Here is a 27,667-nt window from a genome sequence, read left to right as displayed (position 1 = left end):
GCAGCCTAAACGCTGCAGTCAGTGTTACTTAGCATTTGACTCTCTGGTCGTTTGTCCCTTCAGGCTGGCTGTTAACTGCAGAACTGAATGTGTCAGATTTAACAACCGGTACATTTGTTTAAAAGCAATTATAAAACGCAGAAAGCACGCGTTTAAAACATGAAATCAACAACAAAAATACTGGAATTAAAAACGCTTTCAAAGTCTTAATGACAATCTGCATGGCATTAACAGATTTTGCTCACCTTGCTTTGTTCCTCTCTCTCCTCGGCATGCATCCATATTGGTTTGTTCTCATCTGCAGAGAAACACATGGGCAAAAGTTTATAAATTCAGGCAAACATCCCCACAGATAAACAGCCGTCACCGGTTCTGAGGAAGTAAACACTTCTTTTTTTCCCCGCTGAAAGGTCAATTTTGTTTACAGCTACGAAAAAAATGACAGCAGCCTGAAATGATTAACCTTTACATTAGGAGAGGAAAACAGCAGGGGTTTCAGATGAATCAGATCTGTGTGTGTGGTATTTGAAGTCAGTCTGGGTGAGATGATACTGGCTGAAATGTGTGCGTGTATGATCCAGTCCCATGTCGTACCATCAACAGAGCCGAACTCCCTCTCGTGAGCGCGGGTGAGGATTTCTTTGTATAGAGTCTCAGCTTGCTTGAACTTGCCCTGCTTCAGGTAACATGACGCCTGAGGAACAAACAGAAGCAGACATTAGGAGTCAGCAGGACACTGTACATGAGGAAGAGGCCTCAGGAAATCAATTTTTTAAATATTTATAAAGGACTGTATGTACCATTGAGTAAAGATCTGAGCTCACAAAAGCTTATTCTAACGTGTCCAACTTATATATTCCTCCTATACAAAATATCATTGTGATCAGACCATGGAGTAAAATTAGAGAGACTAGCATCTCAGCTTATTTGATTTTGGGCTATTTTGAGTATCCTTAAGAGAAGGAGCATTTAGTAAAATATGTCTGAGTTGAGAAACATAGTCTATTCATTTACAAACTTGGGTTACTTTGATGTTTTAGGCTCACGTTGCTCTTGGACAGAAATTGGAAGTGTTAATGTAGTTTTAGGCTGGATGTTTTGGGCCGATATATAGCTCTACTTGCCAACTAAAGAGTATTAATAACAAACAACAAATAGTCTCTATGTTAGCATTCTACCAGAGCTTCATACGTGCATTTTGTCGTGGCTTTTTGAATTTCGCAGATGATTTTAAGTATTAATTTAACTCTAATACCGAACACTTTGCACTAAACCTATTTAGCAATTAGAATAAAACTCAAATACTTCTGACTAACACGCAGAATGCTTACACTTTAGCACACGCTTAGCATGTAGCACAATACTTAATGACATTTAAACCCTTTGACTTATTGATTTTTGAAGCCTCCACCCCTCACCAGATTGTTCTTGGTCTTGGCCACGTTGGGGTCGTCGGGGCCCAGTTTGGTCTGGTAGATCTCTAGCGCTCTCATGTAGTAGTACTCCACCTCCTCGTACTTGCCCTGGTTCTGACACAGCAGGGCCAGGTTGTTCAGCTGCTTGGCCACATCCGGGTGGTCCTTCCCCAGCACCTGGGACGGAAGCAAGAGGAGAGGTGGTCAAAACAACACTCGGTACTTAAAACATAACAAGCTTTTAGACGACAACCTGTGTCTGACATCGGGCCATTTGGTCAACAGGGGGTGAAAATACCAACAACCAGAAACCACCTGGTCCTGTTGGCATTTCTCTGTCCAAATGTGTGGAAAATTGTCCATAAAACTTTGGAAATCATTCAGTTTTTCAGTTCTGAAAATCCCTTTGGGTCCACCTTTAGGTCTGAATGAGTAACCCCAGTTTAAATCCTCAGGACTAGGTTTGTACTTTTCTTGGAATACAAAGTGGTTTCCTCATTTTGACTATCGGGAATATCTGTCACATCTCTTGCCAGGTTGCATTGACCTTTGCTCAGCTTTTTACGGTTTGTTTGTGATGTTCCTGCAGTTGAAGCTGCATCTAATATAAGACATCGCAAAATCTCCCAATAACAGTGTACTCGTAACCTCCTTAATACTTGCTATTTTAGCCTCATAAAACCTGGTTGCCATATTGGGAATGTATAGTTTAACGGTTGTTCACAAGCCTCTTCAACATACTGAAGTGTCTCCTGATGGATTTCAAAATGTGGACTATTGATGCTTGATAAAACAAAGCAGAGTCCAGTCGACAAACGCATCGATGGAAGAACAAACAGCATTTATTTTTTAAATAGAAAACACACCGCCAAAAGAAGCACCATGATTTTTATTTTGTGCTGACTGAGGAGCCATTAGTGGCAAGTGCAGCAAGCGAGAATGAGATGCAGAATTATCTCCAGGGAATAGGTGGCAAGACTTAGAAAACTGCAGAGAGGGTTTTCACTGAGACTGACTGACCAGAGAGAGATCAGAAAGAGAGAAACTAAAATGCAGAAAAAGAGAGGGAGGGAAAGAAGAGGAGAAAGGCTGAGACCTCAAATGTCATTTCCTTCCTGGCACTTCCCCTTTTGAAAGATGATGAAAGAGGAGAGAATGCAAAAGAGAAAAATGACATTAGGTCAGAGAAAGACAGTTTCTCTGCAGCATTGAGAAACCACTTCAGAAAAAACACGGTGGGAGGGAGTGCAGAGGAACATCTGAGAAAGAAAGCACTTGAAGGAGAATCAGAGATAAAAAGGCAAAACAAGTAGCCTATCGTTTGTCCTTTGGGGGATATTTGGCTTCAGATTATTAAAGAAGTCTGTAGGAGGTCCGAAATCGAACCCTTACAGGATCATCCCCCTCCCTGTTGAAGATCTCTGATCCACAGGATGGTGCACACATATCTACCTACAGTTTTCCCTCAGTCTCCTCCTCCGCTGCATCACACATCTGACAGCTCTCCTGTAAACATCGTTAGCTAGAAAAGGATTGCCATAAGTCATGCCTGACGATGAGGTCTGGATCACCGAGGAATTGATTGTGTTTATTGATGGATGTAATGTCTTCAAATAGCAGAAGTGCTGCAGTGTGAGGTGGTTTCAGGGAAGCTTAATTAAAGCCTCTACTTACAGGGCATCGACTGAATCTGTGTTTCATCCGAACATTTACTGGATATGGGGATTTCTGAGAAATTCAGGATTGAGTTTCTATCCTTCTGCGACAGACTTCCATATTTCAACAAAGACGTCGGTATGAAGACACAGAAAGCAGCAGGTAGGGCTTCAGTTTCCAGCTCAAGGACATTCGAGCAGAAAAGAGAACGTGTATGTAATACTTGTTCAGGGCTTAAAACTAGAGAAAAACTTGCAGTGTTCTAAAATAAATCCAAAGTTTGAAATGTGTTTATTTTGTCAGATAAATTTCTTCCTACTAACCCAAATTTTGAGACAGAATTTAATGACTTTTTCCATTTAAGAAGGATAAAGCCGCCCATGTTTTACACTTTTGCTACAAGGCATTCGTCTTTATAAATGTCCAACTTCCACAGCCTGTCTGTAGTTAAATCTTTAAACACTGGTGAATCATTTCCTTAAAAAAAAAAGCTCGATTAGAGCAGGTCACTGTAGTAATAAATCAAACAGGGATAATACTGAAGGTAAATAGTAGTGGGTAATCCGTGGCTTAAGTGGGATTGAGTAAACATGTAATTGAGCGTTTACAGGTAGAAACATTTTGTATGTTTCTGATTCACTGCTGCATCGTAACTACATGATGACAGGACAAAATGGCATTTCAATTGAATATATTGTTTTGGATCAAATAAAAAGTCAGTATTTAAAGTATAATAGCAAAAAATGTCACCTGGCTCAGCGTCCTAGCTGGACTTTCCTATCCAGAAATAAAGCACGAAACCATGATGAATTCAGCATTTTGATTTAATTTACTCTCAAAAAGGCTAACTGAATATATAGAGAAAATCTTCTATACCAGTTTACGGCTCATCCCCATCTCCCTGACGCCAACCAAACTCACTAGCTGAGCTTTTATATAAATGGCCAATCTGTTTGGTTAAAGCTTTCTGATTCAGCAGCTCTGCAGCAGCCACCTCTCCTGTGCAGGAAAAACTCAGCTGCAAATCCTTTAGCTCAGGCAAGAGCATAATCATATGAGTTTAAGTAGCAAAAGAAAAACTGTGAATCCGCTCAGCTTAACCAAAGCTGACGTCTCAAACTCAGAGGAGCGAGAAGGAGAGCGAGGGAGGGATGCTCAAAGGCAGGAGCTGAGGATGGAGGGAGTAGTGAATGAGAAATGTTGTCTGCACTTTCAGGATTGCTGAGCAGCGCCTCTGTAAGCACCAATCTAGAAGTCAGACAATACAGAAAATGATCTCCCCTCAGATATACAGGCTGTCCCATGATGCACATCTTACAGTAAAGAATACAAAGAGAGGACGAGCAGAATCGAGTCAAGAGAGAACAATGCACGTCTAATACGGGGACATTTGAGCTAAATACTCTGCACATGGGTTAAGAAGGAGAGCAGTTGCATTTCTTATGCATTAAGTCAACACACAAGAACAATTAGGAGAATATAGAGGAAAGGGAACATGGGTGTTTAAAAGGGAAACTTGGAAGTTGGATTATGTTGTCTCTACCAAAACAAAGTCAAAAGGAAGGGATGTAACAGGGTGCTGATATTATGTTATGTGAAAGAGATGCTTGGTCTTAACGGGACTTTGTGGTAAAATAAATTCATATAAGCTGCATTCTTTATCTTGTAAAGCTAACAGGTTATCTACTTACTTTCATACCACAGCAGAGACAACGGGGCCTGTTTTCACCCAGCTGGGTTGCGGGTTATGAACATCTATTGCAGTTCCTCTCTCTAAGGTTTCTTTCCCATTCAACGTTTTTTGGGGGGAGTTTTCCCTTCATTGAAGAGCGGAACTAACCACAAGTCCATCAGGGTAATTTGTTCTTTGAATGTGACATCATTTAGTGTTTGTCCTCCATTCTGTTGCCCTAAAACCAGCGACTCACGCGTACCATCTTGAGTGATGTATTGAGTGCTTAGTGTTTCACTGCCTAAATAGGACACAGGGTTTGTCTGAAAGTGAAGCGAAAGTAAACTTCCGTTTCAAATTGACAGGAATGAAATGACCAAGTGTTGGATGTGGAAAACAAGTAGAAACATCTGCTTTGTAATGGCTTCCTATAGTGTGTTTAACAACTCCTGAATCGTTTTTTTCATGGTTGACCTTTGACCTACCTTTTCTCTGATCTCCAGCGCCCTCTTGCACAAAGGCTCTGCTTCCTTGTACTTCCCCCTCTTCCCATACAGCACAGCCAGGTTATTAAGTGTGGCAGCGACCTGACAGGAACACAAACGCATTCATTATTTATTATGTTGTTGTTTTTCAATCCTGGTCTTAATCATCTTCACCCGAGTGCAACCGCGAGACTCCGCCACAGCAGCAGAGGGCCATTGATCTGGTGAGAGAGTAATGAACGAGGAGGAAGATAAGGTGCGGAAACAGGAAGTGATTATGGTGGGCTGTAATTTGATCCAAATCAGATGTATGACGAATCTGGTGCAGTCAGCAGGAGGGAGTCTGCAGCGGTGCCGGGAGGACACCTCTGATCTCTGATTCAGACGGGCTGTGGAGGCCATGTGGGCAGAGTGGGAGGAATGGAATGAGTGAGGGTAGAAGGGGGAAAGGGAGTTTATTCAGGAGTTGAGTGGTGATAGAGGGAAGGGAGAGTCACTAGGAGAGCAGCACAACTGAAGAAAGCTAAAGGTACTCAACGTTTTCTCTCACTTCGCATTAAAATATTTTCCTAAAATGTGAAGTTTCTCACATAAGAATGCTCTCTAAAAAGGGACGATTGTTTCTCTTAACCTCAAATAAAAGAATATAAGAGGAGATAAACATCTTGTTTTCCATGACTGGAGGACAATAAAAAGCTAAAGACCCTAGCTTTCTTGACTTTAATGCGGCTGAATATCTTGATTTTTTTCAAGGAGAAAACTTGAGAGCCGCAGAGTTGAAAGTGCTGTTCGACACATAGGAGAGCACAACAATAAGAGGCTCCTTGTCTCTGACCTTCTCGCTCTTTGGGGCACAGCAGCACTCAGCTGGGGGCTCTTAACTGTTTCCATACGTTCCCCTGGAAAGACTACAGTCTGTCGAGGAAGTTGGATCACTAACCTCCACCTTTCAGACCTTCCTCACCAGGAAGGCGACATTGCACATTCCAAGGATCCAGTCTTCACCGTGCCAAGAGTGAAGCTCCACACGCACCGAACTGGCAGCTACAATTTTTTCTAAAAGTTGACTTTTAGAATTTCCGAGTATTTCTTCAAAAGTATCACTTTTTCCCAAAAAGAAAAATACTTTTTTCAAATTTCTGACTCTTTTTTCAAATTACGTCTTTTAAAATTCACACTTTTTGTCTCCCAATTTCTTTCCTTTCTATTTTCGTTTCAAACTCCTTTTTTTCCCCTAAAAAATCTGACTTTTTAAAAAATATTTGATATTTTTTCTAAATGTCGACTTTTTTTTGGTAAATTTTGACTTTTAAAAATGTCCCATTATTCTAACTCCTTCATCATGGGGCCCCTTATCATCTTCTTTTGAAAATTCACACTTGATTTTCTTTCCAAATTTCGACTTTTTAGAAAATCACTTTTTTCCTAAAAGACTTTTTTTTTTTTCTAATTTCTGGAATTCGTTCTAAATGTTGACTAGGCTAATACTTTAAGCAGGAATCTATACCGTACAGACCTCCCAATTAGTTGTAATGTAAACATAAAAGGCAGAATTCAAGATCAGATTGGCTTATGATCACCTGGTTGGGTTAAGCATCCTCTAAATATCTAACTTTTCAAATAGCGCAAAGTAAAAAAACGAGATCAAAAGAAGATTAGAAATAGGTGAGATTCAAAGTGAAAGGTGTGACACATTTGTGTAAAACAGGGGTTTTCAACTGGTTTTGTCCCAGGGACCACCATTCGGACTAGAAAGCAATCCGCGGCCCACTGATGTGCCTGCGCGTGCGCGTGTGTATTTGGTGTTACATGCATAGCTCAATGCATGAAACATGAAAGAGAGGCCACGCAGATTTTATAATAATAAAAGTAGATTTATTAAATTAAATTAAATTAAATTAAATTAAAGATTATTTTAAAGAAAGAATAAAGAATAATAAAGTGTTGTGCAATTCAGTATTGGGAAAAGTAACTAAAAATGTCATGCAAAGTCAGTCTAGGTGTGTGACAAAACAACAACGGAGAACAAAAATCCAACAACACCGGAGAACCAAAATCCAACAAATGAAGACCAAGGCAGCCTCAACTGCTGGCTGGTCAGGGCTTTTATAACCCAGCCAGGACAGACCTGTCACCAATCACCTGCTGTAGAGACAGAGAGATTGAGAAAAGCAGAGAGAGATTGAGAAAAGCAGGGAGAGAGAACAGGCTTACCATTAACACAGGGCGGGGCCTAAACCCGCCAGGGTCGTAACAGTGAAAACATGGGAGAATTAGGCCTACCTGTCAGTGTGATATCTGGGCGTGGTGAAGTCCACACAGCCTGTCTATTCGTGGCGAAATGGTAGACAGAGACAGTCTCATGTCATTCTCTGGATCAAGCCTAGCCCTGTACTTATTCTTTAAGTACGCCAGTGTAGAAAAACCACTCTCACACAGGTATGTGGTTGGAAAGGGCAAAAGACACCTCATTGCTTTTGCAGCAAGCTGTGGAAATTCTGTCTGGCAACTTATCCAGAATTTAACAAGGGGCTGTGTGTCGTACATATGCCTCCTGACAGAGTCTGTGGACATCTCAATCAGCTTATCCTCTTCCACAGCCGTCAGACTTGACCCTACTGATGCATCGTCACTGAATGGGAGCAGGATCCACTTGCTGTCACTCCGTTGTGCTCCGTGAAAAAATCGTCCAGTGCTTTAAATATTTCTACACCGGTAGTTCGCCCGGGCAGTGGTTTGCAAAAAAGAAATTCCTCGCACATAGTGCCACTGTCCTCGTATCGCACAAATGTTAACAGTTGCGCATCATTAGTAACATCTGTCGTCTCGTCGATTTGAAGGGAAAACAGAACTGTCTGAAGTTTTGCCATCAGCTGGTCTTTGACATCATTTGCCATTTCCCCAATTCGTCTTCCGATTGTGTTGTCTGACAACGGAATAGTTTTTAATTTGTTGGCACATTCTTCGCTTACCATAGCTCTGCACATATCTATGGCTGCTGGCAATATAAGCTGCTCTGCAATGGTATGGGGCTTCTTACTTTTTGCAACCCTGAGAGCGACCAGATACGATGCTTTCAGTGCGTTTTCATTTATTTTTGCACTCTTCCTCATGGTAGCCTGCTGTCCTTTGAAATCACGCAACATCTGTTGCATGTACTCAACGGGTTTGGCCTTCAAGTGGACGTGATGCGTCTCCATATGCCGCGTAAGTTTCGACGGCTTCATAGCTTCATTACAGAGAATTGTTGAACATACGAAACACAGTGGTACCTCCTCTCCTGCTCTGTCTGTCGTCACTGTGAATCCATATTTAACATATTCCTCATTGTATTTTCTTTTTCGTCTTTTTTGCGAAGTTGACGCTTCGGAAGCCTGTCCTTGCCCTATCGTGGCGGCCTGTCCCTCTGTCGTGGCAGCCTGACCCTCTGTCATGGCAGCCTGTCCCTCTGGCACTTTCCTCACTACAAAACGATCCATTGGTGCTAGATATATAGCTAGACTAGTACATATGTAACAAATGTTTGCTGTACTACAACCTATCTTAAAATACTCTCGTCGGCTATGCTTATAAATGTGTGTCAACTTTGCTCGCAAGACTGTACGTAATGAATAATAAGTGAGGTTAGCGACGCAACTCATTACCATTAGCGAATCACAGGCTACCATAGACTGGATAGGCGCAAGGCTACATTCTGTCAGCTTGAATTTCCTTTATATTATTTTAAACATATTTTTCACGATATGTAACGGTATTCTGGAAATGTGTTGAAATATCAAAGCGAATTTATATTAAAAAAAAACAATGGTGAACTGATCAACATAGGCTCTTGTCACGGACCACATGCAATGCCGCCGCGGACCACCAGGGGTCCGCGGACCACCGGTTGAAAACCCCTGGTGTAAAACAACTGGCTTTATGGTTGCGAAAACTACGATTTTTTGATGATGAAATCACTAAAATATACAACAAATCACCTCCTTGTGGAAAAGAAAAGATCAGGGCGTGGTGGCAGGATGGTAGGGTGGAGGTGGGAGAGGGGAGAAGTGGGGAGGGCTAACCTCAGTTTCACAAAGTGGAGAGGGATGGACGTCCAGACAGAGGAGACCCAGGCCTGCTGGGGTTAACACAGTTAGTGGACCTGCTGTTTGTTTACACTCACACTGACAAACAAAAAGCAATGGGCTCTGAGAAAGAGAGTGTGTTAAACATTTATGAAATCTGCTTTGTCAGGTCCTGGACTGCAGTCACAACCCTGGACAAATAAATGTAATTGTGTTTGGAAGGAAAGATGTCTGAACAGCATTAAGCATTACAGCTGTATGAGGTGTTGCTATTGACTCTAAAATGGAGGAATCTTCGTAATTTATGGATCTAAAAAGTACAAAAAAACAGTTAACAAGTTAAAGCTGTATAAGTGCATTGGAGCACCTCCCAGCAACTCTGAAAGTAAGTCCTAGCTTCATGGGCTCTCTATTAATGAGGCTGTAATTCAAAAGCTATTTTGGCTGCACTGTTATTTTGTCTGTCAGTGTTGTTATATGAGTAACCTGAGGGGGAACAGGGGAAATGTTTTTAAATGAACTTTATTGATCTTCTGAGGGGAAAACAGGACCCAGCAGCAGCCAAAAATAGGTAGATGAAAGGGTCTGGGTAATAACAGTGTCAGTGTCTAACAAGATAAAGATGTCTTGTTTTCTTATTACACTACTTCCGGAAATCCATTTTTAGAGCTCTTTATTTTCAAGGAATAGTTTGATTTTTTTTTTAAATAGGGTTATTGGCTTTCTTTATGAGACTGAGGCGAGAAGATCAATACCAATTTCTTGTTGGAACAGTTATAATAAAGCAACAGCAACGCAGCAACCAGTTAGCTTAGCATAAAAACTACTGGATTTCGCTAGCCTGGCTCTAGCAGGAATATACTAAATCATTTTTTTCAGAATCATTTTTATGCCTCACTTACTATAGGGATATGAAAAATGATGTAAAACATAGTAATTAGACATTTCTGGATGTGCTGGTAGGCTTTTATAGATCAAGGCTAGCGGTTTTTAGTTTGTATGCTAAGCTAAGCAAAGCATACAATTGCTGTAGCTTGATATTTACCATACAAACATGAGTAGCAACAATCTTGTCATCTAACTCTCAGCTAAAGAAAGGTATAAACTGCTGATCCAAAATGATAATTCTCTCTTCATTGTACAGATTTTTGTTGCTGAAATATGAATGGTGTTTCTTTTGTTAGCTCCAAATGTTTAATTGAGAATTTATTTACAAGTATTTGCTATTATGTACTTTTTTGCCCCTCAACATCAAGAACATTTACTATTATGTTATTTTAAAATACAGGATAGCAACTCTAGATAACTGTATAATTCAGATAAAACCTGGGTGTTATGGAGACAGATGTACTTACAGCTGGATGGTCCCGGCCGAGGGTCTTCTCCCTGATGGCCAGAGCATCATTCAGCAGGTTAGCTGCCTCCTTATATTTGTTCTGATCCCTGAAACAGACAGGGGCAAACAGAGTGAGACAGGAAAAACACAGACAGAGATTGACAGACACGCACACAAAAAAAAGAAACATAAACTATGCTAACAACTTCCACTAACAGCCCATTATTTTCAGGCGACACAATCCAAATAGCTTTGCAGCAGTTCCCACAGTCAATGCAACAAACTGCTGACAACAAGGCGACCCACACTCTCTCTCCAGACTATTCACTGCACTCACTATTCAATGGAGAAGATTTGTGGAAGTAAGGAACCAGGGGTCCAACTCCTGTAAAATACTCCAGTCTTTTGTTCTTTTTGTCTTGAGCTGGGAAATCAACACTTCCCCGATTCTATTACAGTACTGTAAATCTCTGGTTGTGTCTCCTATGTTTGCTTCGTTCCATTTCTGACATAGAAAGGCATCCAGCGACCGTTGGAGAGGTCCTTCAGAGACCTGTCCCACAATGCTTTGAGGGTTGTTTGCAAAAGGTTTCAAGGCACATGCCACTGTGTTGTGATGGTGACAGGGAGACAACAGGCCGTAACCATTATCACATCTTTCTCTCTGGTAAAAAGCCACATTTTAGATGGATTTCAAGGGTTTTCCAATTTTGCAAGAAGGCCAGCAAGGGTTAACAACACTCCTTTCATTGAAAACTACCAAAAGAGTATCACAACTTTCACTAACAAGCTTCTACTCAAATCAGAACTCCTGGAGCTGCTCATTAAATAGTCAGAGTGGCCCGGGACCTTAAGGATTTACAAGCTAGTAAAGCCTTGTTTTCATGCTGCAAACAGTGTGATGGTAGAAACAGAAGAGTAATTAAAAACTAGTCCTAGCACTGACTGCAGCCGTTGGATTTATCATCAAAGGAAAAAATATATTATGTAAAACTTTCTACACAATCATTTATGAAATATTCCTCGTACACTGATTAAACAATCCTATTTCAGTTAGTTTTGATTTAGTTTACAGTTATACTATTAAACTCTTTCCCAACTATAAGAGTCAAGGTAAAGCATTCATGCATTCTCAGTTATATTAGCCCCTGTGATTTTGTAAACCACAACTGTAATCCGGGGCACAAGATAAACATTTTGGTAGACCGACCTGTAAACAAGGGCGAGGATGTTAAGCATGGTGGCCACGTCTGGGTGGTCGTGTCCAGAGGTCTTCTCCAGGTCTTCCAGGGCCTGTTTGCAGAGGGGCACAGCTACCTCGTAGCGGCCCTGCGAGGCGTACTGGATTACCAGGTTGTGCAGGGTCCTCAGGCGGGCCGGGATCTCGTAGCCCCCCTGCTGAGCAGCCGCTGCTGCAGCACTGCCGTGGGACGGCTGGACTGTGGACACACGGAGGAAAGAGAAGGAAAAGGTTAGATGTCAGGACACACACATCAGGGATCCAAATAGAATAGCAGGTCATTTAGGGAAAATCCAGACCTATTAAAGAAGTTGCATCTGAAATCATCTGAGACAAGTTATTATTAAAATGCTGATTATGTGGGTTTATGAGATATTTAATTTAGTATGAAACTAAAAAAGAAATGCTTAAAATCCTCAAAATGTATGTTTGGCATTGTGTGCGTAAACAAAAATAGATGTTGATAATTGTTTCTGTCAAATAAAAGATTCATAGTTTCATCCCCCATTCCTCAAGCTTAGTTGTGCTGGTTCCTTTTAATCATACTGTGTAGCCATTAGCTATTTGAGTTCCTATGTCAAAGCTAAAAACTCAACAAACAAACAGGGCTGGCTGTAAACATATGTCCAACAAACAAGACTATCCACACGTAAACAATGTCCTCATTCTGCTACGATGCACAGAACATGTGCTGCTCTCTGCGCTGTCAGGAGGATGAAGAATCTGTCTCATGACACGCAGTACGTCTGTCTCTGGAGGAGTGTGTGAGTGAGTGAGTGTGTGTGCGTGTGCGAAAGGTCAGGAAACCCCCTCATTGGGTTTCTTGTTAAAAAATAGCCAGCAGTGCTAAATTAACTCTGAACGAGAGCCGGTGGCGATCGGATCGGGAACGCAGACAGCATAAATAACAACAACCAACATCATCTGAGACTCAGCGTCTGCATCGGTCTGTTTTTAATCTGCAAATACAAAGGACTTCATGTGCTAACCATTACTTTGCATCGATTAAATTGCCTATAATATTCTTAAATCAATGAATCATTTGCAATATATAGTTGTAAAGGTTTTAAACTGATAAGTATTGCATATTTTTATAGTAAATGTTCTATTTATGATTCTTGAACTTTGCTGGGTTTTAGTTTTTGAAGTCGTTATGCTAGTTAAAAAGCAAAATCATCTAAAGTAAGAGCTAATGTTGAGGATTTTTTGGAGCGAAATTAATACGACTTTAGAGATTGAACCCTGATACGTTGCGGGCCACGGTCAGCCTTTTAAGATACATGGGCATCCTAAATTTCATCCGTTTTACACTGGGATATCATACCCTGCTTATGGCGGCAGTGGCTTAGTCGGTAAGGGCATGGACTGGGGTCCAAAGGGTTGCCGGTTCACATCCCGATTGGACTTAAAAAAAATGGAGTGAGAAAGTAGCTGGAGAGGTGCCAGTTCTCCTCCTGAGCCACTGCCTTGGTGCCCTTGAGCAAGGCACCGAACCCTGAATCTGCTCGCCGGGTACCTGGCAGCCTCCCTGCTCTGCCGCCTCACCTCCATGGGTGTGGTTGTTTGTGCATGTATATCATCGTTGCTTGAGCATGTATATCCTCCGTGTGTGTAATGTGTGTGTGAACACCACAGAGTGGGGAAAGAAATTTCCCTTCGAGGGATTGATAAAGTATATCCTCTCTTCTTCTTATCACAATTCTTTTAAGCATCCTTATGGAATACAAAATTCAGAGATTGCTCCTTTAAAAAGTGCTGCTACATGATCTCTTCAAGCTCATTCAGTAGCTCAGTGTGTATAACATAGTAAGCTAAAGGACTGAAATGTAAATATTTGGACAGGAAATACTGTGCGTAGGCCTGAGGACAATTTAAAAAGAGGTATAGATGTCATCACAATCACCTTATTTCCTGCTGACGGCAATTCAACAAAACCTCAAAAGCTTTGAATAAAAGCATAGGAATAAGCTTGAGGATGAAAGACATCCAATCTACCCCACAGTACACACACATATTGTAAACATACACACACACCCACACAGAGTCTCAGGCTGCTCTCTTTCACACTGAGAAGATTAATGCCATACTGCCTTGCTTCACCATACACCTACTACTCCCTTACATTTCTCCATGTATTAATCAAAGAACACACAGAACAACTGCCTTCCTTTTGATTCGGCTAATATGTAAATTCTATTTCATAAAAAGGAAAAACTTAAGTTTGAAACCAATAAACTTCTTCTGTTACATCCTCCAGGCTACAACCCATCTGCTTCTGATTTATAGTCCCTAGCTTGTATATACCATCCCCAGATGTAGCTACTATATTGTATTCACTGTGCGTGCTGATGTGGGTGTGAGCAGGTATATGTGGGTGTGTGTGCAACAATGAAACATGTTTATGTGTCAGTGGGTGTGGGCGCAGACCTATTGCATTACAACCGTCCTACTTTTTAAAACCTCACTTGTAATTAACAAACGTTTATTTTCAAAGTGCCTGAAAACAATTTCAAATTCATCTTTCAACAATGGAAAAACTGCGGATCAGAAAAATGTAGGAAAATAAAAACACATTTCAACTACTACTATTTTAAAGAGGCCCTCTGCGTTTTCGGGGCTTGGTCTGCAAAGGCTAAATTCCATGGGTTCCTCTCCCACACACTCCCCCTCTGCCTGAAACGCCTCCATTGGACTCCTTCACGAGGTAACATGTGCACTTCTATTGGCCAGCAATCCAACACATTGCACGTGATAGTATAAGAGGCGAGACATCGCTAAGCGGTTGACCAACTACAAAAACAGAGCCGGCCAGCTAACCAATCAGGGCAGACTAGGCTCTGGTTTCAGACAGAGGGTGAAAAGAGGTGCTGCAGCACAGGCAGGATGAGAAACATAAAGAGCTTTTTGAACATTAAAGCATGGAGACATGTCCCAGTACAAATATATGAACCTATGACATTGTGTTTATTAGTATTAGAGGTACTTAACAGCAAATATTTGCCCCTTCCATTTCTATAAATAAATTAAAACTCGTATTTCTAAATACATCTCCGACCCGTCGTCCTTCCCTATGGCTTTTTGATCTATAACATTTACGCTGATGTCTCTATCTTAGTAACTCAGGAGAGAAACATCATATATTAAGCTTTAACTCATTATGCAGTATTGACCTCTACAGTGACACACCTTCAACTGAGATTTATGCTGTAGAATGTAAATCCTATGTTCCCGATATTCCCCGACGTAACTCACAGCTATACTCTATTAAATTCTGTCCTCCCTGTCGTGTCATAACTCATATTCAGTCCGTGCTGCTCAACACAGCAAAAGATTTATTCACACTGCTAGAGAAAATGCTGTACAGTGGTACAAGGAAGCCAGTTTTCCATGTAGTCTTATTATTAGACACTGAAATCCACCTGCTTCCTCAGCTCTAAAACCTGCACTCCGGTCAGAATTTGAGCCAAAACATCAAGAAATCTGGGTCAAAACCTAAAATCACACCAAGAGGAGGGAATTGCCACTGAACATATTCTGGTGGGCACATAAACCATGGAAAAGCTGGAGGACAAGATGTTCATTGTAAAAAAAGAAGTGAAACTTATTATCTTCATTTGAGGAAGAGCATCAGACGCACCTGTGTAGCTGACATTTTCGTTTCTTGATCTTTCTGACTCGCAAAAAGGACACAGCTGGCGATATTCTATATTTGTCAAAGCCTTTCACTTCCCCTGTTTCATAACTTATTTCTAATATATATGAAACTAGGATAAGGTTGTTAAGACTGGATTCAATATTAAGTTAAAACCCTCTGACCCCAGGAATAAAGAGGAGGGGTAAAGTGAACAAAGCTGCAGTCTGACTCGTAGACTGGTCTGTAGAAGTTAAAGAATGTGAATCAGTCCGCTGTCCATTTTGTCACCAATTGAAACTGGCAGACAAACTAGTGCCGGGAGCCAAATGGGAATCAACTTGGTGCAAAAAAGAAAGGGTTTAAAAGTCTTTCAGAGCCAAGTTTGGGAACAAAGTGTGTGCAGTTGTGTGTGGGGACCAGAGGCTTGTGGGTGGCTCTGTCAGTTGTCCCAAACAACTGAGGATTTACTTCTTTAAATGCAGCCAGACTAGTGCCATAGCTCTTCTGGTGGGGTTTTGGTTTTAAATGTAGTTATAATACCCGTCAACCTGCAGCTTTTGTATTAGGGTTAACAAAGAAGAACACTCGACTTTGCCATGGTCCCAAATATTTCAATGATTGGCATTTTATTCACTACTGTTGCATTTTGCCAAAAAGTATTTACCCTAAATACAGCCACACTAAAAGGACACACTTTATATACCCAGAACCACAGTTTTCACTCCATCTGGCCTCCCTCCAGGGTAAACCAGGTCCTGACTAATGGGCCTCAGTCAACACAGCTTTACTGTCTGGGCTGCTGAAAGACCAGCCCATCAAACACAGAGGGAAGGGGAGGACATGAGAAGTGGGAGAAAAGAGAGTCAGAGCGAGGCAGAAAACAATAAAGCAGATGAAGTTGAAGAAACGTGGATTGATGAGGCTTCAGAAAAGTTCAGAAAAGCTATGTATGGCGGGAGAAACCTGCCTACCGTATATCATGTGATATATAATCTGACCGTGGTGGCATTCACGGACTCGACGTTGGTTGATTACGTTAGTGTTGAGAATGAATGCATCTCACAGCAGTGACATTTTCAAAATGACGGCAACCTTTAGAAAAATAATAAAAAGCTGCACATCATCACTCACAACATACATACTAAGTTAAATAACAATGTATTAAACCTATTTGAGCCACCTAAAAGTGTACACTTATCGATGCTTTTCCTTGCTGCCCTTTTTAACGGAGAGCCAAAGATGTTCGAGCCACCAGACCCCCTTTACAAGAACTGTAATTGTATCTTGCAAAACACAGAAAATCAAAGATGGTGTGTATGTGATTTTTGATTGGTCACCCCCTCCACCCCTCGCCCATCTTCCAGCCATCGACTGTAGGTAAAACAGACTATAGAGAACCTCATACAACTCCACTTTGAACTATCCCTTTCACTTTGTTAAAGCTGAAGTTAACTATGTCTTTCAACTGTTCTATAACACAACTATCTTTCCACTTGACAAGAACCCCCCTTGAATTAAATCTACGCCCAGAGGGCAGGGACTTCATTTCATTTCTTGAGTAGATGGAGAAAGAGGAGGAAGGAGGAACACTTACTGCCTGGGGCTTGGTCGTCGTGGTCATCTGGGAAGAGATCATCCAGAGTCTCTTTAGTGGAGTCAGAGTCCTTCTCCTCCTGAGAGGGGAGCGAGTGAAGGATGAGGAAGACAAGATCAACCAACTGACTCTAAATTCATAGAAGAGCAAAACCAACTTCTTATTTATGTGCTGCTTCAGTCGTTCCATAGCCTGGGTTGATGCAACACATTTCAAAGTGTTGAAATATCTGATGTTGTTTCTATTGATAGGTTTAATCGACTCTGCTGCAGATAAGGAGTTCAGGAAAATGACTTCGAGCCCCAAAAATCAAAGCAGAAGATCTAGGCATGCAAGTGTAGAGCTTATTCGAATACTAGACATACGCATTACTGAACCACTTAAGGACAGCTCGACACCTTTTCTCCTTCGCGTTTGACTTATGAGAAATCCAGGATTTGATTTGTTAAGCATGCTAACTTTGAAGAAGACTTACAGATGGGGACAAGTCCTCGTCGTACTTCTTCAGCTGGTTCATGAACTCCAGGTGCTTCTTCTCCTCCTCCAGCTGAGCGACGCTCTGCTCGCTCTTCTGCAGTTTCTGCTGCGTCCCGGCCAGCTCGTCCCTCAGCCACTGGTTCTCCTGGCAGAGCCGGCGCACTTGAACCCTCAGCTTCTGCTTCTCCGACTCCACTGAGCTCAGGTGGCTCGACAGCGCCATCATAACCTGAATAATAATCTCATCACATAATTTCGATGTTTGGAGTCTTTGGGGGTGATACATATTACCTGTATCCCTGAGCCACGGTCCTTAAACATGATCTCATTGGCTTAGAACCACATAACAATATTCATGATCATTCTCAGTCACTCCTAGCTACAATCATCCTGAGCTGATCTGAAAAACAAACCAAACCCCTGAAATTCCTTTGATATTCAAGAGTATCTGAATATTTAAGAACAGCATATCTCGAACGAGAGGTCAAACTTATACCATACCTTATATCTTACCATGGACTAATTACAATAAACATGAAATAGTTTAATTCTACGAAAATAGAAGCACATTAAGTGGCAGCTTTGTATGTCTATTAGGGTACTGAAACTACCAGTGAAAAGAGTACAGTCCCCACCAGAACTAAATATGTGTCTACTGTTATTGTGAGGCACTTTGGGTAAAACGATCCACTTAATAGCATGTGGTGTGAGTGCAAGGCTGGGAGGTATGTAATTAGACAAAGAGTTTGAAGCACAGAGGCATCCGGGGTTGTTACAGGCAGAAAGATTATGCAGAAAGTCTGAATCATGCTCTGTTTTACAATAACTGCAAGCTATCCCAAAAGACTGAAGGTAGATATAACACTCTGCATGGTGCAGTGTATTGTATTTTTAATAGGCAAAGCCTGCTGGGAGATGTAGATGAGAGGCTGAAGCACCAACAGTGACTCATCAGTGATTCATAGGGCAACTAAGTTTTCTGCATTTAAAGAAGTTTCTTCAAGAAGATTTCAGAAATAGGAATTCCTGCCTACAGCTAAGTTAATTAGTCTTAATGGAAAACAGTGATTTAAAAATACTGTATGTATATATATATATATATAACGTGAGACAGAGAAATGCAACTTATGAGAGACATGTAAACACCTTGCATTAGAATCTGCTTTGTTTTCTTAGTCTGTTATTATGTGCATCACTAAAGCAAGCCAAACTGGGGTCAGGTAAAGGCCATCCAAATCAGCAGCATTTTTTGAAGTGTTTCTGCAATCTTTTTGAAGTCTGTCACTCTTCCCTCTCACGCAACAGATTAAAATAAATGTATGAACCCTAAACGTCTGATACTCGTCAGCGTGGAGACAGTTTGTCTGCCCGCTGTTCTTTCAAACTCCTCAGAAGCTGCGCTGCTTACAGGACAGCTGCTTCTGAGCACAGTGAAAGCGGGACAAAAGTCAAAGTTGGTGTGTGCTAAACAAAGATGCACACCCATAAAACTTACGCACCATTAAAGCCTTGTGTCTGGTTTGCATTCAGGCTTAATAAAGAGGATAAATCTGGTTGCTATACCAGAATGTAAACTGTCAAATAAGTCCTGCACTCCTACTGCCTTCATAATAGTTTTTGCAAATGGCATAACAAGGAAAAACACGACACGCTATACCTGTATATATTTTAAGAACTCAAAAAGACTGGTGATATTAAATGTTAAAGGCAGCTGAAGGCAAAGCTATTTAACATTTCCTGTCAGATCTTTTGTTTGACCGGTAATTGCAGCATCAATCCAAGACATGTTTGTAAGCGTGTTTCTGATACAGAGCTACCGATTGTTATTAACGTGGTGTGCATTCAAAGCAGCACGTCCCCCTTTGTGCGGCTAATGGTTCTCTTCAGCTGTTGATTTCACTTTGTTACAAGACATCTGAAATACTTTATATTGATCACAGAGCACAAAGAACTTAGATCAAAGAATACCCTGATATTTTAGTTGATAAATAATCCACGGTAACAATTCATTACACACCTGTGCCTCGCTCAGCCCTAGCTCCAGCATCTCCATGGACTTGCGGATCATGTGGGACTTCTCCTCCACCAGGATGCCCTCCTCCTCCTGCTTCAGGCAGTGCAGCGTGCCCAGCAGGCCGTCCAGGATGGAGTGGTGCTCCTGCTTCAGGGCCTCCAGCCCCTGGATCACCTGCTTGGTCCGGGAGATGATCTCATCCTGGGAAAGCTTCTCCCCGGGGTCCTCCTCCTCCTTCACGCACACCATGGTGGACATGTCCTCACGCATTCTGCAGATTCAACAACAGGGAAAGGAAAATGACTTTCAAAATGATGTCCAATTTAAAGTGGATAAAGTTGTTAACCAGAACGTTCCTGCAGTTTATCATTTATCAGAGAGGGATGTCCTCATTAAAGTTCAAACATCATGCTCTGAGGCCAGAGGGAAACACATCTTCTGAATCTGACAAAAACAATCAAACTAAAAGCAGCTTGTTGTCATCTAAGACTTCCACATGAGAACCACTTGCTTTTTAAGTCGTGACAGAAAAAGAACATTTAACGCAGCAAAAAGTTTGATCAGGGTTAACTTCTGAAACACATTCAGAGACAACAGAACAAAACAAAGCCACAAATTGGACAACCTCCAGATGTTTCATTCAGAGTTGCCTCCTCCTGACCTTTTCTCGTCTCATTGCTACAACACACCCTGACACACCTCCCCTTACGATCAATACTCGGCTCTGGGTGAGAAACAACATTGTCTTAAACAAAAGGTCAGATTGTGTGTGTGTGTGTGTGTGTGTGTGTGTGTGTGTGTGTGTGTGTGTGTGTGTGTGTGTGTGTGTGTGTGTGTGTGTGTGTGTGTGTGTGTGTGTGTGTGTGTTTCAGGTTGAGATAATCAATAAGAAATGTTTCTCTCTTTCGACTACACCCAAGGTGCCTTTGAGCGAGGCACTGACAGCCGCAGGGTGTTGCAGCAACTGAAAAAGCTGCATTCACAAGAGGATCAACACGCTGTCGCAGAAAAATACTGTAGGAAGAGCTCTTAAAAACTGAGGCGTTATCACTTGAGATGCTTAAGAAAAAAGAGCGACTTGTGGTGCAGCTGTGAAGATCGAAGATGATAAACCTGCTGCCTGCTGACAGCTCAAATCAGGACCTGAGGGCTGTGGCATGTGTGTGGTTTACAGATAATGACAGATATGGGATGAGGATTTTTAGAAAGGGAAACTCTCACACCGAGTAGAAAACTTAACAAAACATGATGCCACCCGTCTTTCAAAAGCATTATGGTTTGTTATTTTATACTGCTGCATCTTTATTATGAAGTCAAGTCAGCATTTATTGCCTAAAACCTACTAAACTTAAGCAAAATGTTCAAAATATCACCTTTAATATACAGTGTTAGTCTCGCATCATTTACCAAGTTGCAGTTACTATAAGACTGCATGTCAGTACATCTTTTTTCAGACACTGACTCAACAAACTCCACCTGCACTCCTTCCCACTCAATCTGACTTTCTTTGCATCACACATAGACACACACACACACACACACACACACACACACACACACACACACACACACACACACACACACACACACACACACACACACACACACACACACACACAGACAGACAGACAGACACACACACACACACACACACACACACACACACACACACACACACAGCACAAACTTAAGAGGATTATGGCTGATCAGTTCGGCAGCACTTGTGGCAAGCTTCCTAATAAATCCCTGCAAGCACACCGGACTGAAACTTCAAACTGAATAATTACAGAAGCACTGACAGATGTGATGTTTCACTGCGTTGCTCTGTGAGGAATACAGAAATGAAACGACTCGTTGGTGTGGCAGACTTTTCGTAAATCTTGCAACAAAAACAGCTTGCCCAACCTGAGTATAGAAGCTGCGGTGATAGACGTGTCCTGAACTGCCTAAGATTTCCATTGCAGTTCAAGTGTGAAAGGAAAAAAAAAGAACCATAGTCAAAGACAGACCGAGCAGAAGTAGGAAAAGCCTTAGCTCCTATCGCTCCATGTGACTCAGCAACACCTGCAGCCTATCAGCTGACAGCGGGGCAGGAAACTGTGTGCAGGAGGAGATGGAAAAACAGCAGCTCCAGGTGAGCAGCGTGAGGGGACTTTCAGTGATAAACAGATTATATTAGCATCTAACTGATGCTGTTTCAGAGGGACTGACGGATATGGTAGGCAAATTGATAAGAGTAACTGTCCTGTTGTTGCTCAGAATCAACACCAGTTTCCAATAAACGCAGCAACTAACTACTATTTGCAGTTTATATTAATCTACTCAATGTTTTCTCGATTCAGTCATTATGTGGTCAATAAAACGTTGAAAAAAGGGGCAAATTTCCTTTACAATCCTCATAGGAAATAGCTTAGTGAGTGACTATTGATTAAGTAATTACCAAATGACTAACAGTGACTACCTGGGAGACAAGAGACAATATCATCTGCTAAGAACCACAGCAATATCTGTCAGATTGAAATGTTCAGCCACCACCCAAACACCTTTTACAATGTTAGCCGCTTATTAGCATTCATTAGAAGTTTTCTATTAAGCTGCAGAGGACAGGAGGTCTGCTGGTTCATTAGTAATACTCTATCAGTTAATTGAGAAAATGCTAATTATGTAGGTATAATTAATATCGCTACAACTCCCTGATGGATGGTGAGTAGTTGCACAGGTCACTAAGGGGGAAAAAGACTGTTGTTTCAGATGAAGCTATCAAAACAAAAGCTGTTCTTACACAGTGAAACCTATTGGAGTGGATTCACACAATCACTGCTTTATACAACACAGAGGAAGGTCAACTATCCTTAAGACCATGAGAGACACAAGCAGCACCGTGGGCTGTGTAATACAGAAGTGAAAGTGACAGCACGAGCCATTTCTTTTTTTCCTGCTCCGATCCAACAGTCTTTTTATTTTTGGCATCAGATGAGTCTCGGAGCACAAAGCACCTCAGGGGGAAGGCACAGACACTACTTCTGATGTTAACTTTTGAAATGTAAATAGCTGTCTTGAAGGGGGAGAGCCCGGGGACGCTGCAGCTCCTCATGCACAGCGAGCTGGTTAAAGCGCTGATACATGGTGATGGGGAGAACTGTAGGGGTATAAATGAGGAGGGGAGGGTTTGTGTTCGAGACCAACGAAGAAGAGGAACATCGAGTGCTTGCTCTGGGCTTTATGCATGAGGAGCAGCAGGAAGAGCAGCACTGCGTAGCATTAATCTTAGTCAGCGATGTGTGGGCTGATAGGAACTGTGATTCACAGCCTCTACAAGTTACACTCAATCGATCTTTCTCAGTACAACATGTACTGGCGTGTGTTTACTTGATTTCTATCCATGATTTTAAGAATGCAACAGTTGTTCAACCTGTATCCTGTCAATGAAAACATTTTCTGCATTTGCTTTACTGTCTTAGTTTGCTAAAAATAGCTTTAAAAACAGCGTAGGGTAGTTTGCAACACTAGCTGTGATTGATTACCAAAACCAAAAGAGTGCAGCCAGAAGGAAAGTCCAGTGTAGTAAACAAAAGAGTTTGGAGAATTAAAGACAGACAACAAATTAGTTCAACTGAAAAACTACTAAATTAAAACAAAACACTCTCAAAGATTAACACTTAAAGCCTGATTAAAGACATTTGTTGGCCACTCAGGTTCAAAAACACACTGCAAATGACACATCATCATCTTTTAGTTGATATGGAGAGTGTTGTCATTATACACAGTTGATAATATACCTGGAGCCACATCAGCATTCATTCAGAGACGGGTTTTCATCCACCTCAGTAATTAAAGTCCAGTACTCACTTTCCTTTCCGGCTGTATTTTCTAGTTCACTGCTATTTATTCCACTTTCTTAACTAGCAAGCTTCCAACCTCCCCTGTCTACTGCCAGACAAATGGTGTTGAATGGGTTCATCAGGCCTTTTCTGCTGAAAACAACCCTGATGAGAGCTGAGAGGGGGAAGACCAAACCGTAATGTTGGTTTCCTTAAAAACAAAAACCACAAGCTGACAGACGCTATAAAACTCTGCAAACACAAGAAGAAGTAGTCACGGGATACTTTGTTGATATAAAAACGATTAAACCCGGTTCAAAATGATCAAAGTTGCCCACATATCTTGTGTGGTTGCTTTTGTACTACGGGAGTTTTTGATTTCACATTCTGCAGTTCTCAATTTCACTTCCCCCTCAGTTTAACTCAACTATGAAGCCTTTACAAGTGTATCATGTGACGACACATTAGCTTCCGACACCCACAGAGGGGTTAACAAATCAGGCAGTGGAGACAGGACACTGCAGGGCTGAAACAGAGCAAAGTACAAGTATTCATATCCATACTGACCTGATTTAGTGTTCAGTGTCTCATTCTACAACATCTTATTCAAATGTATCCGACACAGGATCATCACTGCCTGGTTTTCTGTGATTTCACTCGCTGCTGACTAACTATGTGTATTGGTTACTATAACTATGTGTCATCTCTCTCTGAAATGGGGTGCAGGCTCACTCCGGTAAACCCCTCACTTGACATGAAGAGCACCAATGACTTTGTTTTGGGATTTGGGCCAGAGACTAGTGTATCATTCGACTGAGTGAAGTAGCTGAAGATGCTCTGATGTACAGAGTGGCTCCTCGCTGCAGCAATACAAAGCCTGAAATATACAAAGATAATATACTGAGTTTATTTGTAATACACAGACACTGACTTTGATATATAGATGCTTATGCAGAGATTAAGAGAACGCTTTTAGGACTGTGTTACCAAAAGAGCGAGTTCCTCCTGACCTGAGTTTCCCCTTGAAGAATCTATAAAAGTCTTATCCTTTTTTCTCATTAGGTAATTAATTTCTGTGCCTCTGTACCAGACATTCATCAGAGCTTGTCATTTTTCAGATTGCATCAGAGCCATTATGAAAGAGCAGGTTGTTAATTGGCATATGAAAGCTCCATCTCACCATGGATGTCATGATGTCTGACTTTATTTGACATAATGTACACTAAGAAACTCGGTTGAAAAGTTATAAATCCACATCATCGCAGTCTTCTTTATGTTAGGCGTCCCCTCATTAAGGTTATGTTCAGTTTTATTAAGACCATTTTGGAAAAGGTATTCATTCAACTTCATCGTCATTATGGAGGCTGTAGTTTATTGTGATGAAAGCAGTCACATGCAAATAACTATTTCTACCATTGAAGTCAAAAGTAATCTAATTAGAGGATCTGAAAGTGGAAAATGATTTGCACTCAAGATGATTAATCAAATATCACAACAGTCCTGATTAATTCTCTGAAAACAGATGGATTAATTGTGACAAAAGCACAAACTGCAGCCTTCAAAGTGACTGCAAAGTGTAATCATAACCTTTAAAAAAGAGAGCATTTACTGCAGGATTGTTTTTTTAGAGGTCATAGTTGTTCGTAATAGACTGGCAACTACGTGTATTTTAAGTAAGTAACGACACAAGCTTGAAGAGGCAAAGCATTTATTTTTTGCAAATAATGTCTTCATGCTATAGGTTTAAACCCTTGTGCCTTTATGTTAAATCTAATTCAAGCCGAAGCCATGAATCAACCAGACTAGTATAGATCGCCTGACATTCGTTTACTGCAAATTTATATATCTGTATGGGCCAATAACTTAAAAGAATTAACAGTACAGAAATGCCAAAAGAAGCCTGGTACTTGTGATCAGGTCCACTTATCAAATTGAAGAAGTCATTCTAAAAATGATGTGTCAACATGCTGTGTTTTTGTCAAACAATAACATTCTTCTTGTATTCAAAATCAGTACTGGTTGGACTTGAATTCAAGTAATAAGTCCAGAAGTGCAAAGTGTAAAAGTACACCAGTAAAATATAAAAGTACTACAGTGTGTGAGCAGCAATTGCCTTATAGTTGTACGCTTCTTTAAGTGCTGCACCTGCAGAAGAACTCTATGCTACTCAAGCCGACCCTGCAGAATTACAAGAAAATCTGCAGCGACAACACATAATTATCATTTCCAACCAGCAACACACACAAAACCAACTGGGATCCAGCCAAACAACAAGCTGTCTCAGGGGAGCAGAGGGGTGTTAGCCGTGCTGCAGGTTGTCAAGAGTAACTCTGTTGTGTATGGATGGATTAGACATTAATGACTGCAGGGCAGGGTAAACAAAACTCAGAAAGAAAACCTTTTGTGTATTCCTCAGATTTCTGTCATCAAAATCAGAATACTTTTTAAATCCTGGGGGGAAAATGGATTTAGTGACAGTTGCTCCATTTCAGTTACAGTTAAATAAACGAAACATGTGTATACATCATGGAAGTAAGAGTAAACATGTGCACACTGTACTACAACATATTTAAAATAATACTCAGTAGTGTATACATATTAAAAAGTAATGTTACCCTTAAACCCAGATGCACCGTGCAAAAGTACTGCAGTTTAATAATTAATGTAGAATATTGCACAATTGAATAGTTAATGCAGAGTGTTGCACTCATGAATAATTGCAAGGGCTATGTAGCCCAATAATAGACCATATTGCACAGTTGTCAGTCATGCAGTGTCAGACTTTGTGACTTAAATCTGAGATATTAATAAAACACCTTTCAGTATTTCCCAGCTGTGAGTCCCACAATGAGATCCACTGTCCCTGTCTTCTTCTCAACACAGGCAGCTTTCACTGCCATCAACCCCGCAATGAATATCAATGAAAGGGACATCCAACATAACTATCACATGACAAACATCAAGACTATTTGGGTTGCTGCAGTGGCCCAACAAGTGCATCCTTCGCTGGCATGTTTTCAGTCAATGTCCCTGTTGTTCCTGCTGCTTTTGTCCCCAGTTCATTCATAAGCAAATGGATTAACCTGAAGAACCAGTTAGACAAAATACCTCCCTGTCACACAGGCACTGCAGGGCTAACTCTGGTTTAGCACTCACTGACAGTTAATGTGCTTAAGGCGTCTAATTCTTGCAATTATAACGTAAACACGGACCACAAATCAAATGGAAAACCATCTCTTAAACCTATTAAAATATATAATAATTAATATTCTTGTTGTTTCACAAGATGACACCTTAAAACGAATGGAACATTTCAGTGAAAGTGGTTAATTAGCTAATGAGCCTTCCAAGAAATACACGGAGCCATTCTTACCGTTCTCTGGGACATCCGTTTTCAAAGTAGCTTCAATGTAACGTCCGTTTATCTCGCCTTTTTGGACGTCCGAATCACGTCTCTTTAAATGAAAGTGGTGTTGCTTTAAAGACACAACTCTAGCCGATAAATAGAGTAGGTAACTTTTAAAACACAATATCCAAAGTGTCTACGAGTGGGATATGTTCCGCCGCTGGGTTTCACTGCATCAACCGCCGTTAATGATGACCAGCTAGCTACATAGCTAACCGGCTAACTGTCAAAACACTGGCTTTAGTCGGAGCCATAAACACAGAAACCCATGTTGTCCTTTGGTTCCATGGCATTCCGTAAAACTAACTCGATGGCGGCTTCATGGGGTTGAATTAAAAGTGGACGAGTCTCCGGTGAAGCTGACAGCTCGCTGGTCCTCTGGCTGGATGACTGACTGACTGCGCGGTGCGTGAAAATGGCGTTACCCGGCGCCCCCCCCCCCCTCACTCTCCTCGGTTACTAATGATGTCATCCCTGCTGCCCGGATTAAAGGGGAAGCTGTAGTGCAAACTCAGCTGCCAGATTTATTAAATGCAATATTTAGAGGAAGTGGTACATAAGTGAAAAAATACTCAGAGTAAAAGTACATTTACGCAAGTATTGTACTAGAGTACAATTTTGAGGGACTTTTACTTTACTAGTTCCATGTTGTGCTGATTTGTTCTCAATTACTATAATTAGAACATATAGCCAATTTGCATAATGTGTACTTAATATTTTGAATGCAGGACTTTTACTTAACAGTATGGTAGTTCTACTTTTAACTAAGGCCCAAATCTATTGTAATTGAGGGGTAGTTTTCTCATTCATGCAAGCTAAACAGTTTATTTCATGTGCACATTTTTTACACCAA

General features: G+C 41.2%; 1 protein-coding gene across 6 annotated transcripts in view; it reads right to left on the bottom strand.

Annotated features, from left to right (window-relative positions):
* The window catches only part of klc1a (kinesin light chain 1a), a 44,078-nt gene extending 16,836 nt beyond the window's left edge, over window positions 1-27,242 (bottom strand). For 4 of the 6 annotated variants that reach the window (XM_063909425.1, XM_063909427.1, XM_063909426.1 and 1 more), the window contains exons 1-10: window positions 26,782-27,242; window positions 19,591-19,858; window positions 17,572-17,802; window positions 17,097-17,175; window positions 11,839-12,067; window positions 10,648-10,735; window positions 5,229-5,330; window positions 1,419-1,592; window positions 595-694; window positions 246-298 (exon numbers count right to left, since the gene is read on the bottom strand). In XM_063909425.1, coding sequence (XP_063765495.1) covers window positions 246-298; window positions 595-694; window positions 1,419-1,592; window positions 5,229-5,330; window positions 10,648-10,735; window positions 11,839-12,067; window positions 17,097-17,175; window positions 17,572-17,802; window positions 19,591-19,857 — 1,323 coding nt within the window. In that variant the 5' untranslated portion in view covers window position 19,858; window positions 26,782-27,242. The remainder of the gene's footprint in view (window positions 1-245; window positions 299-594; window positions 695-1,418; window positions 1,593-5,228; window positions 5,331-10,647; window positions 10,736-11,838; window positions 12,068-17,096; window positions 17,176-17,571; window positions 17,803-19,590; window positions 19,859-26,781) is intronic. The other 2 variants (XR_010168085.1, XM_063909429.1) reach the window with 1 other exon arrangement.
* Window positions 27,243-27,667: the final 425 nt, after the last annotated feature.

Source organism: Eleginops maclovinus, chromosome 19 (genome assembly GCF_036324505.1).
Source record: "Eleginops maclovinus isolate JMC-PN-2008 ecotype Puerto Natales chromosome 19, JC_Emac_rtc_rv5, whole genome shotgun sequence".
NCBI lineage: Eukaryota > Metazoa > Chordata > Actinopteri > Perciformes > Eleginopidae > Eleginops > Eleginops maclovinus.
The sequence above is the reverse complement of the archived record's forward strand: the minus strand, read 5'-3'. Positions and strand labels throughout refer to the sequence as shown.